At 37.9% G+C, this 19,037-nt stretch overlaps 2 protein-coding genes across 6 annotated transcripts in view; one reads left to right on the forward strand and one right to left on the reverse strand.

The window, feature by feature from the left end:
• LOC132148031 (caskin-1-like) overlaps positions 1-18,144 on the reverse strand; it is a 115,574-nt gene extending 97,430 nt beyond the window's left edge. For all 5 annotated transcript variants that reach the window (XM_059557129.1, XM_059557132.1, XM_059557135.1 and 2 more), the window contains exon 1: positions 18,033-18,144. In XM_059557129.1, the coding sequence (XP_059413112.1) occupies positions 18,033-18,132 (100 nt within the window). In that variant the 5' untranslated portion in view covers positions 18,133-18,144. The remainder of the gene's footprint in view (positions 1-18,032) is intronic.
• Positions 1,485-18,770, forward strand: LOC132148169 (cytokine receptor-like factor 3). The gene is made up of 9 exons (XM_059557140.1): positions 1,485-1,603; positions 4,599-4,727; positions 9,489-9,696; positions 13,176-13,263; positions 15,559-15,736; positions 15,822-16,044; positions 16,361-16,499; positions 16,744-16,856; positions 18,084-18,770. Exons 2-9 carry the CDS (start codon positions 4,611-4,613, stop codon positions 18,350-18,352), a joined length of 1,335 nt encoding a protein of 444 aa, XP_059413123.1. The 5' UTR covers positions 1,485-1,603; positions 4,599-4,610; the 3' UTR covers positions 18,353-18,770.
• The last annotated feature ends 267 nt before the right edge of the window (positions 18,771-19,037 follow it).

A 19,037-nucleotide genomic window follows, 5' to 3' on the forward strand; every position in this document is an offset into this window, starting at 1 on the left:
CTTTCTAAAGACACCGTATTAAATTCAAATGAAACGTGACGATATCATATTTAATGTGATCTCACATTTCTGACAGTTCTGAAAGCCTTAAGGAGTCAAACGATTTTTGTTTTTTTGCAAATTCGATTTTTATTATATATTTATTATATTAAAAAAAGACTTTGAGCGATGAATGCCTATAATCTTGTGCAATAAATATTCCAATGCATAATAAATAGTTAAACTCTAAAATATGTTTTCTCACAGTCAGCTTTGCGAGAGGAAATATTTAGGAGCAATATCCCAGCATCATGCACTGTTAGTCATGTAGGCTTTAAGTGAAATGCACTGGAGTGGCATTTTACATTTGTCTAAAGAATAAATATGATGTTCATGTCACTTCATAACTGGTACAGGGTATTTGGCTTGCTGTATGCAGAGGAGACGCTCAAGGATGAGGCTCAACTCAAGCTCCAATTTACTCCATATGAGACTACTAAATGGATGAAGATATACTGTATATAGGGCAGAATATCTTAAAGGAGTGAGGATGGAGGAGACATGCCAGAAGGACTGTTGCTAAAGTGAGGCAAGCAGCAGCTTATATCTAAAGGTTGATTAGAATATTAGATAAGCAGCTTCTTATGAACCCTATAAGAATTTAATTTAGAAGCAAAAACACTGTAATAAAATGGCTTTGCATTTATACAAGTACTTTGGCATTGCAGAGTTATTTCAAGCTTTACCATGCATTTAATGAGTCATCACATAACATTGTATGGGTATGAATAATTAGCTTTCATTGCCCGCACAAAGCAGCCACCAAACCTCTGGTACTACAAAACTGTTCAACAATTAATATATTTAACACCAGCACAGTAAATGCATAACCTGATTGTAGCCAACCAACTTTACTCTAACATTAAACAGCCGCTGAAAACCCCACATGAATTAATAATAATTACATATTCACATAAACTACATGCAAACCATTTCGACTTACTCTCTTTTCACGTCAGCAAGATCATTTATCACAAGATTCCAAATATTATATATTATTAATTTAATAGGCTATATTAAATAAAGAAAATATAAAAGTCATATTTAAACATATTTTTAAAATGGTAGTTTTGCGTAATATAGCAGCCTATATTTTTCATGAGAAATAAATAACTGAGCACTATAATCTCTGTAGTCTCTCATATTCACAGTGAGTTTTGTATTCCGCATTGTGACAACGTTGGTTATAAATGTTCGTTCTGAAAGTCTTGGGATTTGATACTGTTCACGATCAATAAACACCTCTGTAAGTAAGTAACAGCTCTTATTTTGAGAGCAACTCAAAGTTACTTTCACTCGTTTGACGCCAAAGGACCTCTAGACTGATGCCCGCATTCACTTTGGGTTTTTAACAAAAGATAGGGCGGGGTTAAGTGAGGCTCAATCATCTGATTGGCTAGAACTGACAGAAGACAGGAGGAAAACAGAGCAATGCGGCATCTGATTGGATGACAGGTTTGTATCACAATGAAAATACGTGCCTCGATCTCTTTACTGTTGCCAGGGCGTCAATGGCGGAACTCCGCGGCAGAAGTTAATATGACACAAGACAGGATCGTATAAGGTAACACAGCAAAAGTCGCTCAATAATAGCTCAAGGTTTCGTTACAGTTTATTTTTCAGTGCTACGTGAAGAGATGCTGTCTTTCCGTGAGCAGGTTTATGGGTGAAGCGGTTTGAAGAGCTTACTGTAAAACTGTCTGAGTTAAAGTGATGAGTGTTGGTGTGGCAATCCTCACAGAAGAGCCCCACGAACTGCTGCTTTTTGAGTTGAAAATAATTGCAACACGCTTTAGATGTTGTTATATATATATATATATATATATATATATATATATATATATATATATATAAAACTGATATTGATATTTAATATTGAAATATTTGCACTGCTCTTCTCTCATTTCTACTGTTTTGGGCATGTATAAACATGTTGAGTGTGCAAAGATGCATCAGTATGGCCCACAGAGAATTACTGCACTTTACATAACTGTTCTGTAATGCTTTGATTGGACCAAAAGAGGTATACATGTTTTTTATGCTAGACCATAACTGTAAAGCTGATGGGCAGCAGAATGCAAAATACCTCTGATAGTTTATAAACACTTTTTTTTTTTAAATGCATCTTATGTATTTCATCTTGATAGAAGTGCCATTTAAACCATGGTCCTTTTCAGTGAACGGTCTCAGATTGTGAAGTAGGACACATGATCCTCAGATCAGAGACGTCTCACACTGGAATTCCCAGCATTGTCTTTTGACAACAGATTTTTTGTTTTGTTTTTTGCCTTTGGATCTAGGTCATTCGTGTCCCTCTGACTGTTAGTTAGCCAGTCCTCTGCTGTTCTCATTGATGAATTCACTTCTGGGAAAGGTTTCTGGAAGAGCAATAGATAATGTAATTGCTTGCCTTAATGCTCTTTGCCTAGATTACAAACCCCAGTCTGGATGATATCCCTGCTGTTAAATCAGAGGATTAGACTATGATTTTGGAGAACCCCTCCCTTTGTATAATTGTATAAATTGTATAAATATGTCCCTGTTGCAAGTTGCAACTCATAACATTTTTTAGGCATTGATCATAAGGTAGATGATTGTGGAAAACAACAGGCTTGTTGGTGCACGTCCCATTGTGATATTTAGGTTTCTCTCTCTCACACAGGTGAATAGATGAAAGGGTGTTTTTGAGAATTAAGCACAGGTTCGTTCTCTGCTCCGGTGCACTAAGGTCAGCATCTTTGTGTTAAACAAAAGTAAACTGAATAGCTTGCTGCCAATCCACCTGTTCTGTATTTGTGTTCACTTACACACACAAACAAATAGGCAGCTGTTCTCCTGCACAATAACACCAGTGTTACACAGGCACAGAACTGGAGTTGGAGTTTTAGTTCAGGGTAGTGTCTATGAGTAAGTTCAGTCATGCTTGTGAATTTAAGCCACATGGGCACATATAAGGAAAGTGCATTTGCTTTTACTTCATCTTCAGCGGAAGTGGTTTCATTGTTAGCATCTAGCCTTAAAACAGATCCACTGATCACTAAAGACATGACAGCTGTTTATTAACATAATACTTTTTAATGCAAATATGTTTTTGCTTAAAGACCCAGATTTTACATCAAGTGGTGACCCAATATAGCAGATTTATTTATTGTACAAGAGTAAACCAAAAAAAGTTAACTTATTAATATTGGCATGAGTTGCAAAATGATTAGCCGAGTTTGCTAAATCAGGAAATTAACCTCTTAAATGCAAAAACAACAGCAGAAATGAGATTTGCCAGCCTAAATGCCTATTCAGACCAAGAATAACAACTATAACAAATTATATATGTTAGCATCCACAACAAAGCGTGAAAAACACGTTGTGTTTTTTAAAAGCGTGTGCTGCAGTTATGACGTCTGCTCAAGCTTCTGATTCATTAGATGGAAAAATCATTCAAAATGTAAAAAAAGAAAAAAAAAGGTGGGTGGGGTGATACCTTTTCAAGTACCTTCTTTAAGTTGCCAGCATCAACCCTTTAGGTACAAATGTGTACCTTTTGAAAAGGTACTCCCCCAGTGACAGCTTTTGTACCTTTTCTGAAAACATATGTTTTATCATTATTCACAATATAATTATAATTGTGTTACAGTTGTGGCTAGTTATTGTCCTTGGTGTGACAGAGCAAAAACTAGGTACAATAATTTTAAATAATTATTAGCCATATTTGCAAGAAACAGTTGAATTTGCACCAAAATACCATAAAGTTTGTTTGGACACACAGCCTTTCGATTTTAACATGGAAAGGCTATGTTTTCAATATTATTTTATAATTATGTTTGCGTAGTTGCATTTTAATATTGACTTTTAGCATTAGTTTTGTTCCGTGTTGTTCTATAATCATAGATCTGTGTATTAGAATGGATGAGTGTATGATTTTTGTGTTGTTCGCACATTTGTTATCTAATCCTGAGCCGGCACAAAGACAGCAGGCACAGCAGTTTGTCGAGTGTCACACAGATTGATATCATCCTATCAAAAACCATGGCTCACAATGTTGTGCTGCTCTATGACTCACTGATTCAATTTAGTAGTGTGAGTTTATAGCACACGCATCTCATCGGATCTTGTGATTCATTTCCATGACTCCTGTGATTTTGCACTGCTGCTACAGTTGACATGGATGTGGTTTCTCAAGGTTATAGTTTCTGAGCCTTTTAGTCATAACAATACTCGACTGCATCATCCTCTTCAACAGATAAGGCTGTGAAGGTGCTGTTATGATTCAAAACACGCTTCCTCACATCCACATGACATGGAAAACGATGGCCTGATGGTTTCAGAAAGTGGCTGTTGAATTTTTTATGAGCATGAAGAACAGACAGCCTGTTTTTTGGCCTGTGTGGAATTTCATACTCTGGTTATTATTATTTTAGCTTTGTTAAGCGTGACATTTTCTGAAATGGGCGTGTTTTGGTTTCAGCCTTTTCTCTCGAATGTTTTCTAATCCCAAAGTCAAAGTTATCTCTATCAGTGGAAATGTTTTCCTGCACTTTACCTTGATATTTGTGCTTTTGCAGAGGTCAGCAAGGATGTCAATAGAGGCAGAGGCGTTGCTGCAGGAGGCGAAGGAGAGCATTGAAGCAGCCCAAAACTACAGGAGTGAGCTACAACAGAGACTGCACGGACTCAGTCAGGCACGCAAACAGGTACGGCCCTGACTCTCTGCACTGCTGCCAGAAGAATAAAAAAGTTTCCAACAACAAGCAATGGGTCAGTCCTCACCGAAACTGCTGTGCAACATGCGAAGAAAGCAGTCGAATTCACCACAGAATCAATAACATCTCTATGAAATCTTGTGAGAAGCATTCAAATTCAGCGAAGAATTGTTAAAGCTGATATCAGAACAAGGAAAAACATTGTTCAATAAACACAAATCTCCACCATTCACCATAGATTTAACAGTAAACTACAGGGACAACTTGTGGCACAAATGGTCTAATGTTTTCAAGTGATTTTAAATGCTTCACACATTATTTTATAATCACACAACTTTTCCCAGCACTTCAGTGCTTTAAGTATTACAGAATTTGAAAGTTATTTTTAATGTGACGATATTTGTTCATCTTTAATAGGTTTCCCACATGTAAAAAACTAAACGTTTTATAATGTAGGAAAGCAAACACTTATTTAAAAATAAAAAAAATATTAAATGACCACTAGTCGATGGCTGCAGAGCAGCACTTATAGGCCATTTCCACTCCCTAATATAGCCTATATATTTTTGTATTCATTAAATTATATTTAGACATTATGAATGACAGTAATAAAAGTAAATTGTATCAGATGTAATATATTTATTTATTACATGTGTAAGACGTCTGCTTAAGATCTGGGAATCATCTGCTGTGTACTCTGATAAACGTCTCAGAAGCAGTTTTACATGAATTCTAATAAATGTCTATTTGACATCTGACAGGAAACATCTTAGAGACGTACTGCAGATGAACAAGCACTCTTAAAAATACATCTTGCATATGTGAATGCAGACATAAGATGTCTCCGCGACCTACAGTGGTTTTCCAAGTCCGAAACGTCATAACAGTGTTAGAAGAATGTTGTCTGTGGTATATTTTCACTGCAAAACAATAAAAGATGTCGCAAATTTCATCGCAAATTTTGAAAGAAGCCACAGCAAAATCAGTCATTTTGATCGCAAAAATCACAAACAAATTGTGAAATCCTGGAGGGACTGATATATGCATAACAAATATACACAGCACACACATATATTATATTATATAAAAAAAAACTTTTATTTGGGATGCAATTAATCATTGCCCAGCACTAGTTTTAACAATAACAACACTAAAATAAAACAAAAATACATTGTGAAATGTATTAAATACAATAAAAGATGTCTATTTATATAAATGAAATATTACATCCATCCATCCATTCAGTTCTGAACGGCATGTAACCCTGACAGGAATAGAAATAGAAGTAGCTGAAAATAATCCCATCTTATCTCTTTTGCTTAACCCTTGTCTCAGTCCTGTCCGGCTACGATAAAAACAGATTTACTTGGAAGAGATTGCCGTTTTCTCTTTATCTCATCCCGTCTGGTTAGGACACATTGTTCCAGTCAAGCCAAACCCGTGGAGACAGTGATGAAAATGCTATTGATCTCACCCAGCATGCACTGTTGTCTAAAATAATACAGCAACATCATCAAACACTCTGTAAAAAATGGCAGAAACATTTCAGCTTCACAAAGGTAGTGGTTCCCTACACGGTAACTAAATAAAGTGACATGTGGGTGTTTTTGAGAGAGCGTGGGTAAATGATACTCCTGCTGTCTCGTCTGTGCCAGAAAGCCTGCTGGTCAGCACAGAAGGGCTGATTCATGCCACACGTCTCCCGGGGTGGCTGTAGGATGTAAAGCCGGCCTGCTGCTCGCTGTTATCTTCAGAATTGGCTTCTGGCATCTTACCCAACTTCCTCCTCCTCCCCCCAACTCCCAGAATGCCTCATTGAGAGCGTGAACAAGGCTGTAATTTCCTGTTCTTCATATGAGACAGTCAACTCAGAGAATGGTGAAGCTCTCGCTTCTCACATCCTGCTCAGGACACAGAATTAAACCAGACTTTTGGGATCATTGACTAGTGATTGTATGACAGGCCCGGGTACTGTGATTAACCTCACAGCGTGTGCAGCTGTCTGAGGGAGATCCCATATGTGCGTCCCATCTGATATGATCATATCGCATGCTCCGTTATTCACAGCAGGGACACAACATTTGTGGTCAAACTAGATTTTTCTTCTGCGTGCGTAGAACTACTACCAGCCTCCAGCTGAAGGGGCTCAAATGTGTTGAGTTTTTAAATCTATTAAAAGAACTGAAGCTTCCTGGTCAGTGGTTGAGTTTGATGGCGTTTCTTTCACATGAGCTGTTTCTAGTCTACTTCCCCTTTAAATGTGACTCTAGGTCTCAGCCACAGAGGCTTCCATAAAACCTACAATTGGCCACTGTCTCCCAAAGCCTGTCACCCATTTGCCAGAACATGGGAAATACATAATATGGTGTGTTTGATCTAAATAATTTAATATAATATAATTAACACACATACACACAAACATCTGAAGTGGATCAAAACCTTTCATCAAAGTTGTCCTAAAACCTAAAGCCAAAATGTATAGGACAACTTTGATTAACTTTTTTGATCGACTTCAAATGTTGACTACTATATATTTTTCTTTTGTCTTGTGTGCAGGTGAAAAAAAACACATTATAATATATAATTTGATATACTATATAAATATATTAGTATATATATTAGGTTTTGAATATTTTTTTGAATTTGCTATGCAGTAAACACGTATGATTTTGGGTTAGGTAAATGGCTGTTGACTTAATTTTCCAAACTCAGAACAGGCTTAAGAATATGATTTTGAACCATATTACACTAAACAAAGAATTACAAGAATATTATTCTACTTTGACCCAGGTATCAATATATATGGCCAAGTCATGTGTGTGAGTGTGCATCTGACATTCTACATTTGCTCTACAGAGTTCTGTAGGTCTGTACTGACTTCAGCTTTTCCCAGAGACCCAGGACTTTGGGGCTAAGTCTAAACATCCTGTGATGGGGAAGTCATGGCCTAGTGGTTAGAGAGGTTGACTACTAACCCTGGGGTTGTGGGTTCGAGTCTCGGGCTGGCAATAACATGACTTAGGTCCCATTGAGCAAGGCACCGAATCCCCAACTGCTCCCCGGGCGCCGCAGCATAAATGGCTGCCCACTGCTCCAGGTGTGTGTTCACGTGTGTGTGTGTTCACTGCTGTGTGTGTGCACTTCGGATGGGTTAAATGCAGAGCACGAATTCTGAGTATGGGTCACCATACTTGGCTGAATGTCACGTCACTTTCACACTTTTTTTTTCACTTTCATGGGGAGTCAGCACTTATATTCCTTCTCACAAAAACCCAAATCAACAGAGCCCTGAGATCATGCCTCCACCCTCCACATAAACCTGGCAGCACATTGTCACGAATGGCAATATTTAGGCAGAGGATTGTGTCCTGGCTCGAGATGTTCAGATTTATCTTGATAAGACTTCAGCCTATGAGGAATGATGCACATCTCTGGACAGAAGCATTTCCTGCATCAGTTGCAAACAAAGTGAAAGCCGGAACTTTCCACTAATGTTGATTAATAATACTGTCTCTTTTGGGTTTCATCCATTTATCCTGCACCACTTTATCTGTGTTATTTTAGACTCTCTTCCCACTTCCTGGACGACAGGGTTTTATCTCTACCTACACACACTGTGACGGCAGTCTGTCGAGTTCCATGGTGCAAATTGTCAACACGTTTGCACTGCGCTCTGTTGTGTGTGTTTCTGTCAACATGTTTTTGCCTGTGGCTGCATTGCGTTTCACTAATTATAAGGGAATGAGATCTTCCTTGTTCCAGAAATATGACTCACGAGCGTAATTTTGCCTTTAACATCTCCTTTTATGCCAGTGTGAAGAGTGCTTGTGTGTGATAGTTCACTAGGTTTTAAGCTATAGTGTACTGGGCAATAATTCAGCTGAAGCATGTATCAATGAACATACAAAAGTTTTTTGATAGATGGCTTGTAAGAGCCCAAGCTAACCTTATTTTGCAAGCGCAAGTTTCATGCTCACAAGAGGAACTCTTTTTTTTTTTTAACACTGAAAACCGCCAGACTTCCTGTCACTCTTGGCTCCATTTTGCTGAAGGTGAAGTAGTTATTCTGAAAGATGCATCAAGAAAATTGAAATGTGCCATTGACTTCACCACTTCCGCTTTCAGACCTACACTTCTTACACAATACAAGACAGTGGCACATTTGTGTGACTTACTTTTTCAGCTAACATGGGATCATGGGATCAGTTAGTACTTTCACTCTTCAAGAACGCATTTAATTGATCAAAATGAACAATAATGTTATAAAGTATTACTGTTTTAAATAAATGCTGTTCTTTTGAACTGTCTATTCATTTAGAAATCCTAATATTTTTACAAAAATATTAAGCGGCACATCTGTTTTTAACATTGATAATAATAAGAAATGTTTCTTGAGCAGCAAATCAGCATATTAGCATGATTTCTGAAGAATCATGTGACACTGAAGACTGCAGTAATGACTGCTGAAAATACACACTTTCATTTACTGTAATTTAACAACTATAGATCATTTTTTATGTGCTACAATGGTGCACCCTCATCAGCATGCCGAGTAAAATACCAGTTTTGAAATTACAGGCCATTACTGACCACATCTATCAATCAATGTAATTCAAACACATGTACTTTTAATTCAAACACATCCCACTTTACAAGGGAAACATTTTCCTGAACTGTCCTCAGAAGCTCAATGCATTGGAGACAATTGTACATAAATGTTGTGTGTGTGTGTGTGTGTGTGTGTGTTTTCAGGTGCGCGGCAGTGCCAGTCAGACGGGTGAGGCTCTGCAGCGGCACTTTCAGGAGCTACAGACGGCAGTGAGTCGACTGCTGACCGAGAGGCTGAGTGCTCTGCTGCAAGAGGTGGACAGCATCGAGCTGGACAGTGTCAGTCCCTTAGATGACTGTCAGAAGCTCATTGAGCATGGAGTCAGCACAGCTGATGAGCTGCTTCGAGAGGGTGAGTCTGTCAGATCAATGGAAGGGTGACTGGCCAGTCATTGCTAGGGCTACAGTTATACTTCAGCTACAGTCATACTAATCTGATTACATAGAAGTAAAAAAATGATGTAAAGCTATCATTTCTTATGAGAAGGTATTAATCAGATCAGAAAATTAGATTTAGCCTTGTGCAAGACAAGGATCCGCTATGTCAGCTTGTAGGACTATGTCAGTGGTACGATAAATAGTCGAATAGCAGCAATTTAATTATCTGAATGTATCTATCAAACTGTCTGAAACTGTGGCTATTCAAGGCTCAGCGATAAAGATAGCTTAAAGGGATAGTTCACCCAAAAATATTTAAAAAATTCATTAATTACTCACCCTCATGTCAGTACCATGACACATGCGTGAGAAGAGAAGAAATTGTTGAATAAAGTTTTCTTTGTGCACCAAAAGGATTCTCATATCTTCATAATATTATGGTTGAACCACTGATGTCACATGGATTATTTTAATGATGTTTTCACTTACTTTCTGGGCCTTGAACATGTTAATTACATTTCTGTCTATGCAGGGCCAGAAAGCTTTCTGATTTCATCAAAAATGTCTTAATTTGTGTTCTGAAGATGAACGAAGGTCTTATGAGTTTGGAACGACATGAGGGCGAGTAATTAATGACAGAAATTTCTTTTTTGGGTGAACTATCCCAATGCTCAGAGCCAGTGTAAAATAGTTTAAGTCAATATTTATTTTTTATTTGATTTAATTGGATTTAATACATTTATGTCTGTAAAAATTAATTCATACAAATATTTTATAAAAAATATACATACACACAGTGCCCTCCATAAGTATTGGAACAGTAAAGACAAAATGTTTCTGTTTGCTGTGGAGTCAAGAAATCTGTAAATATGATAAAAAGATGAATATGAGACAAAACTACAGAATGTCACATTTTATTACTGGGTGATTCAACACAAAGATGTTTTACCAGCTAAGAAGATGGGCACTTTTAGAGTTTCATCTCCCTGTCTGATGTGAGCAGAAGTATTGGAACAGTTGCCTCACAGGTCTTTCTAAGTGTTTCTTCAGATATTAAAAGCAGGGAATGTGTCTTTTCAGTTATATCCATTGCTTCTGCATTCAAATCTTAGATTTGATGATGACACACACACCCCAGAATGAAGCAGAGGAAGCCGACTCTGAAAGAAAAGCAAGCTATTTGGATGCTAAAGGAAAAGAGGAAGTCAATTAGAACTATAGGAAAAACAAAGGGCATGGAGAAAGCCAGAGTTTGGAAACTACTGGCGAGATCAGCAAACAACAACGACCTGACCGGCTGAGAAAAACAACAGTAGCTGATGACTGAAAAATCATTAAAGCTGTGAAAATGAACCCTAAAATACATGTCTGTAAAATCACCAAGAACCTCCAGAAAGTTGGGGTGATGCTCTTTTAATCTACAGTCCGCAGGAGAATTTGACACAGAATTACAGAAGCTACAGCAAGATGCAAACCTCTGATCGTCACCAAAAATAGAAAGGCAAGATTCTTCACAAATATGAGCCAGTAGAGTTTTGGAACTGAGTTGATGGCCGATGAGACAGAGATTAACCTTTATCTAAGTGACTTGAAAGCAAAAGCGTGGAGAAAAAAGGGAACTGCAAATGATTCTAAGCATACAAGCTCATCTGTGAAGCTTGGTGGAGGTGGAGTCATGGCATGGGCATGCATGGCTGTCTCTAGAACAGGACCTCTTCATTTTAATGATGACTTAATGTATGATGGCAGTAGCAGAATGAATTTTGAAGGGTAAAAAAAAATAATCTTGGCTACCAATATTCAAGAAAATGCCAACAAACTCATTAGAAAGCACTTCATCATTATTAATGGATCAGGACAATGACCCAAAACACCCTGCCAGTTCAGTCAAGGACTTTATCAGGGCAAAGAAATGTAAAGTCTTAGACTGCCCAAATCAATCTCCAGATTTTAAACCGATTGAACATTAATTTCATCATCTGAAGAGGAGACTAAGGGTGTACTCACACTATGCACGGTTGCCATGAACCCGGGCCCAAGTACGATTGTCCCCCCTCCCCACTCCCCCTCTGGCCTGCACTCACATAGGGTTTCAGCATTCGTGCCGGAGTACGCTTACGTCATTATGGTGCGACGGTTTCAGGATAAACAGGAAGAGCGGCGCTCTCTGAACACAATGGAGTCTATCGCTCTGTTTTCTTTGTGGATAATTTTGTGTCGTTTGGTCCACGGTGGTAAACAGCCCTCTCACAGCCTGTTGTTAAACAGATGTGTCGCCTTAGTGGCGCGAAAATTTTCACGTAATCGTGCTGCTCGTATGAGGAGGTTTGCAAGGTACCAGCTGAAGTGCAGCAAGGACTTTGCAACTTTGACGTCATGCGTCCTGTTCCGTGCTCCAGCACGGTTAGCGCCCACACTGCATGCGAACCGCGCCCGAGTCCAACTGAACCGTGCTCTGGCCCACCTCTTCCAAGCGGGCCAGGGCCGGCTAATCGAGCTGCGCCCTGGCACGGTTCGGAGCACTCACACTAGTCAAACGAACCGCGATTTGGTGGTCAAACGCACTCGGGCACGGTTCAAACTGGCTAGTGTGAGTACACCCTAAAGACAGAAACTCCCCAAAACAAGCAACAGTTGGAATTTGCTGCATTAAAGGCTGTTGAAAAGCATTTCAAAGCATAAGACCAAGAGTCTGCTGATGTCTACGGGTTGCAGACTCAGCTCTGATTGCATGGAAGGGGTCTGCAACTAAATATTAGCTTTTAACCTTTTACAGCTGCCTTAAATTCAACTGCTCCAATACTTATCCTCGCAACAAACAGTGGGATGAACTCAAAGTGCTGTCCTATTTATTTGGTAAAACATGTATGTAATGTGACATTCTGTAGTTTTGTCGCATATTCATCTTTTAATCATATTTGCAAATGTCTTGAGTCCACAGCAGAGAATGCAATTTTGCCTTAACTGTTCCAATACTTATGGAGGGCACTAGATCTATCTATCTATATCTATATATATATATATATATATATATATATCTATATCTATATCTATATATATATATCTATATATATATATATATATATATATATATCTATATATATATATATATCTATATATATATATATAGATATATATATATATATAATTAAGTTTTTGCTGTAATTTCATTGAAAGTATTAACAGGGCAAGTACAAATGTGAACCTACTGGCTCATATGGACCAGCAGGAAAAAAAAATCTTGTTGTTGAGACCTGGTATTTGGATAATTGTCAGCTATTAAATTGTTGTCTGATTAAATGTTTAAGTGTTTAACAGTTAAACACAAACATTGCTAAAACCATACAACAGCTGGAATTTCCTCTAGAGCTCGTTTGATTATATTTGCTACAGTTTGATTTTTACTGCCCCTAACATTCAGTTATAAATATAATAATATGACTGTCTCTTCAGGGGAGGCTGCCATCCGCTGTGGCATAAATGAGAAGGAGGACAAGCTGGGCAGCTTCACTAAGAAAGCCCTACAGATCCAGTTGGACAGGTGAGGAGCACACAGACTCATTCACTTAAACCTCGGCTGGGCCAGTGAACGGAGACTCTCAATTCATGTCTAGAAACACTGAATACATGGAGATTCAGAGCTTGAGAACACAGAAAGCAAAGCCTTCTTTTCCTGAAGTTCAGAAGACATTACTCACATAATTACTAAAGCACTCATTTAAAAAAATCATGTCACCTAACCTTTACTAATGCCTGTTTTTATGAATCACGTTTTGTGACACATCTGCTCAAAGTTTAACGGAGAGATGGCAGCCGTACCAGCAGGGGTGTGCTGAATCATTCAAGCTTAGCTTTATAAAACCATGCTGTCTTAGCTATGATTCATTTTACATGATTAAAATGTACCCCGGGATCAGGTTTTAACATGCCTACAATCATTACAGCAATAATTGTAGCATTGTGGATGCCATTTAAATAATAACTTGTGTGTTTTAGAATAAACACTTTTGAAATATAAAATTTGAAAGTGTTTTAGAATGATCCTTCTGATCTTTAATTCTCATTTTGTCAATTAAGCCTCATTATAAGAGACCAATTACAACAGAAAATAATAATGTCTCCTCCCTCAGTTTGTGAAAAAGACAGAAACGTGTTCACGGTAACATACTTAAAAAAACACTGCAGTTTTTTCATCTACTGTTTAAATGCTCAAGCTCTTTAAAGTCAGGTGGATTCTGATTAGCTGTCATTGCTTTTATAGTTTGTCGTATTCCCTCTTCACACAGAATTAGTATTGTCCTTGGTGTAAACAGGCCTTAGGCTGATGATACACGGGGCAACTTTTTGAGCAATGTTGCAGAGCAACTTTGGGTTTGTTACCCATTCTCAGTGGGAAAATGCCCACGCAACATTGCTCACAAAAAAAATAAGGCTCAAAAAGTTGCCCCGTGTATCATCAGCCTTAAACTCTCCTTTAAGTCTAAAGTAGGATCTTTGTGTTTGGATAGTTTTAAACCTTAATGTGTTATCATGAGACTAGTGTGATGCCTTGCATGCTGACTTTGTCTGCAAAAGAAAAAAATTATATTCAGATTTGTTTTAATAATTTTTACAATACCTTTTGCATATTATCCACATAAGAAGAGCACAAAGGAACTTGACAACTCTGTAAAGAACTATTAAATGGAGCAAATCATGAACAAGTTGGTTGAAATCAGTAAGTTGTTTAATTTGAATTCATAGCTTTGGGAAAATACACGCTACACATTTTTGGTTTTAAACTCCATGGCAATTATACATAAAATGGCCAATAATAAAATATTTTAAGAATAATAGAGCTTTGCGCTTGACATGCAGGAGAAAAAAAGTGAGATTTGAGTGAATTTTAAGTGAATAGATAATTTAATTGGGTTTTATTTTGAGTTGGGAATGAGTTTTACACACATTCTCCAAAGCTTGCAGCATTGCACGGAATCATTTTAACGCAGACAGGAAATAGTACAAATTATTATTTCGTGCACACAATTTACTCAAAATGAGAGAACAAATTAGTAAATTGAATAGATGTAGCAGTATTATCAATATCATGGTATCGCGATATGATATATGATATGATATATCGCAAAAAGTGTAGTTTTTAATATATATATATATATATATATATATATATATATATATATATAAACACACTTCTTATTCTAACATAAAAGGTCTTTAAAGTTGTGTTTTGGTACAGTATGCTTTGGCACAGAATCTTTCAAACGAGCTAAAACTGAAAACACAATATGGCTTAATCCCTTCATTAAGTATTCACTGCGTGTTTCAATGAGAAGCGCGCACTTTGTTCAGGCGATCAGTTTTCTTGATTCAATGTTTTCCGCACCTTATAATGGCTCCGTTCAAAGTGAATGCAGTGAAATCGTTTATTGCATGTGCTGTGAGTACAGGTTTGTGAACGCAGTGGCAAACAGTTGTTTTATTTTCATGGAAGATAATTACAGCATTTCACTTTAAAATTTACATTTTCTTAATTTGTCTCTTTTTTTATTATTTATATCACTATAAATATCATACCATGGACTTCATATCAAGATATTGTATCGTGAGATTATGATATCGTTACATTTCCTAGTACATTGTGTGCACGATTTACCTTTTTTTACCCCTGTATGTCATGTGCGGGGCGCCGTAAAAAAAATTTGTCAGCATGTTTTGTGCTACTTTATTCAAACTTAGTTACTTGATGTGCCTTGTTTTAACCTTACAGGAAAATTTGCCTAAGATTTATGTCTAATCATGAACAGATACAGTAGATGTATAAACATGTTGTCATCAGTCTGCCCGAGGTGCCTGCGCTGGTGGACGTGCCGTGTCTGTCTGCGCAGCTGGACGACTCTTTGCTGCATATGTTCCGTACACACGTGGCTCGGCACGGCAGCGTGGCCTCTCATCCGCCCGTCCAGATTGAGGAGCTGGTGGAAAGACCGGGTGGTGTGCTGGTGCGCTGGTGCAAGGTGAGTCTGGCCTCCCCTGTTCAAGGCCATCAGACTTTTTCAGCGCCACATGACCCTCTTGGTAATGCCTTCTGTTTGCGTGTAGGTGGATGATGACTTCTCCCCGCAGGATTACCGGTTGCAGTACCGTCGTGGTAACTCTTCTCAGTATGAGGACACGTACATTGGAAAAGACACCGAGTTCCTGGTGCTCCAGCTTGACCCGCACATTGACCACCTGTTTCGTGTGTGTGCCAGAGGAGAGGGCCGAACCGAATGGAGCCCGTGGAGCATCCCGCAGACCGGCTACACCACACTCGCACCCCACGGTACAGACACTACGAAACCTAGCTTTCTCTAACGTTATACTGGGTGTCTTAAAGGGATCGTTCACCCAAAAATGAAAATTCTGTCATTTACTCACCCTCAAGTAGTAGTTTTGGAAGTCAGTGGGGACCAGCTACTCTTTGGTTACCCACATTCTTCAAAGTATCTTCTTTTATGTTCAACAGAAGAATGAAATTCATACAGGTTTGGAACTACTTGAGGGTAAATGAGGTACAGATTTCTGTGGAAATCCCTCATAAAGCACCTCCACGGAATGGGAGAGTGTTTCATGAATGTTGTTTAATTGTGTGTTGACAGAATGGCTTCCAGGCGTGGATGGTTACATTTTAAGCAGTAGGAAGAACATCGCCATGCGCAATGACTCATCGCCTGGTCACGGGGGTGTTCTGTACTCCAACTCCCCCTCGTACTTCTGTGGCCAGACCCTCACCTTCAAGTACATCAGCGTTTGATTCTTCCACATGATCTCATAGCAAATCAAATGTGGGCTATATGAAAGTGGGATGCTATAAATAGGCTAAGATCATATCACACATATAGCAATTAATTATTTAAAAAAACAACAACGGAGAGATGCAGAATCATTGCAAATAAAATTGTTACAGTAACAAATATCAGCAGGCTTATCGTATGTCTTACTCATTGCGTGTCTGATTTTTGGCTCTCTCGTTTGTTTGCAGGATCACAGCTGCTGGACAGACAGATAAGCGTGACAGTTTGGGTGTGTGTGCGGACAGCAGAACTGCCACAGACTCACTGCAGAGGGATCAGGCGGTCTGCATTTCCACTAATGGTATGAACAGGACAATAAACTTCAACTTACATAATATTTATACACCTTTTCAAGATGTTCAGTGTATACATTATTCTTCAAAAGTTTGAGGTAGGTTAGCATTTTTTAATATTTTTGAAAAAGTCTTCTGCTCACCAAGGTTGCATTTATTGGACCAAAAATGTGTGCAGCGCACTGACATGTAACGCCATTGCGCTACGGGTGTCCCGAGTTCGAATCCCAGCTCAATCCCATCCCCCCTTTCTATCCCACTTCACTTCCTGTCATCTTTATACTGTCCTATAGTAATAAAAGGCAAAACACCAAAATAAAATCTTTTAAAATGTATACAGAATTTTTTTGGTGGAAAATTTCAGTAAATTTTTTAGGATTCTTTGGGGAAAAGAAATGCCAAAAGAACAGCATTTTTTTAATAGGAATCTTTTCTAACATTACAAATGATTTTGTCACATTTCACAAAATGTAGTTGCCAACATAAAAGTATTTATTTCTAGAAAAAAAACTTTGAACAGTTGATATTTGTGCCTAAATGGCTTGAAGTATTTTTCTTTGAGATGGGGGAGCATCATTTTGATTTAAAAAAATTTTAATTAAAGAAAAAAGTATAGTAAAATTCTTTAAATAATCAAGGATTAAATTCCACACTGTGTTCCTGTAGCTCAAGTGGTAGAGCATTGAGCTATGAAGCGCAAGGATGGGGGTTCGATTCCCCGGGAACACGATAGGTAAAAATTGATAGCCTGAATGCACTGTGAATGCACTGTAAGTCGCTTTGGATAAAAGTGTCTGCTAAATTCATTAATTTAATTTAATTTAACTTAATGAACACAAGCTAATATATATATATATATATATATATATATATATATATATATATATATATATATATATATGCATACAGTATGCATGTATGCTATGTTTAATCAGTTTAAAAAAAGCATAAAAAATATTATGTAGGGATTAGTGTTTATTGCTAAAACAATTAAATAAACATGAGCATTATGAGCATTCTCATTTATGAGATTTATGACTCAAATGAATCGTTTAAGTTATCATTTTAAAATGATTCACTGAAATGTATAGTTTAAGCTTATTAAAAGAAATGAACAGACTAACCCCTTTGGCCATTGTAGTTTAAATCATTAAAAGTGTGTTTTTGAGGCACTGCTTACTCACCGACTGCAGCAAACATTAGTGTCAATTCAACATGTGCTCTCCATTTTCCAGGTGCCGTGTTTGTGAATGGAAAGGAGATGACCAACCAGCTTCCAGCCATCACTGTTGGCTCTTCTGTGACCTTTGACATGGAAGTAGTCAACCTCTTTCCTGTGAGCAACAATAACAACCCCAGCGATGGTGGCAACTTCAAGCTGAGGGTGACGATTGGCTCAGGGAACAGGGAAGTGGTGTTTGATTGGCTGCTGGATCAGGTGGTGGACAGCCTTTTCTTTGGCTGCTCCTTCACGCACCCTGGATGGAAAGTGCTGGTGTTTTGATTGTTGCATGATGAAAGATGATCAGTCTGATGGAATCCAAGACCTCAAGTTTTATTTAAATGTTATCAAACATCCCAAGTGCTTACAGTGTTCAGAAGTCACTTTTACCCTTTTTCTTATTATCAGCACCACGTATCGCTGCATTAGACTTTGTTCTGAGGTATGATGCCAACCACTACTCTTTGACCTCATTACAGATGGACAGGTGTTGTGGTATTTGCATAACAGTAAATATTTGCAAAAGAGACTGTTACGTGTTGCAAAGCATGCTGGTCTGGTTTACCACAGAAAATAATCTACTGTGAAGTATTCAGAGATCAAAGGCACTCAAAAAATAAAAAAATTCCCGCTTTATAAATAACGACAAAGGTGAATTTTTTACGCTCAGACAATCTTTTCTGCTTTTGAGTTTTCTCAAGTCAGAAGTGGAGAATGTATCCTTAGAACTTGTAGTCTGTTTAAACAGCTGAATGTCGTTAGATTTGGGGGACAGTAACTTTTAGAGATGGCATATAACAACTAGTATTTCACTTGTTTGCCTGGTACTCAGTGTTCTCATTTAGAAAGTACTGTTTTTGATTTTCACATCACAGGGTGGTGTTTTCAGCAAAATAATACTGATCAGTAGACACCAATGTTTCCACAGAAATGTGATCATTCGCACTAAGCTTAAGTGTTTTGCCAT

This window comes from Carassius carassius, chromosome 1 (assembly GCF_963082965.1).
Source record: "Carassius carassius chromosome 1, fCarCar2.1, whole genome shotgun sequence".
In the NCBI taxonomy this organism is placed as follows: Eukaryota; Metazoa; Chordata; class Actinopteri; order Cypriniformes; family Cyprinidae; genus Carassius; species Carassius carassius.

Bases quoted from the DNA above. Each gene is read 5' to 3' on its own strand.
- LOC132148169 (XM_059557140.1), top strand. From the start codon at position 4,611: ATGTCAATAGAGGCAGAGGCGTTGCTGCAGGAGGCGAAGGAGAGCATT. The intron at 13,264-15,558 runs GTGAGGAGCACA...TGTTGTCATCAG, and splicing joins CTACAGATCCAGTTGGACAG to TCTGCCCGAGGTGCCTGCGC. The intron at 16,045-16,360 runs GTACAGACACTA...GTGTGTTGACAG, and splicing joins CACCACACTCGCACCCCACG to AATGGCTTCCAGGCGTGGAT.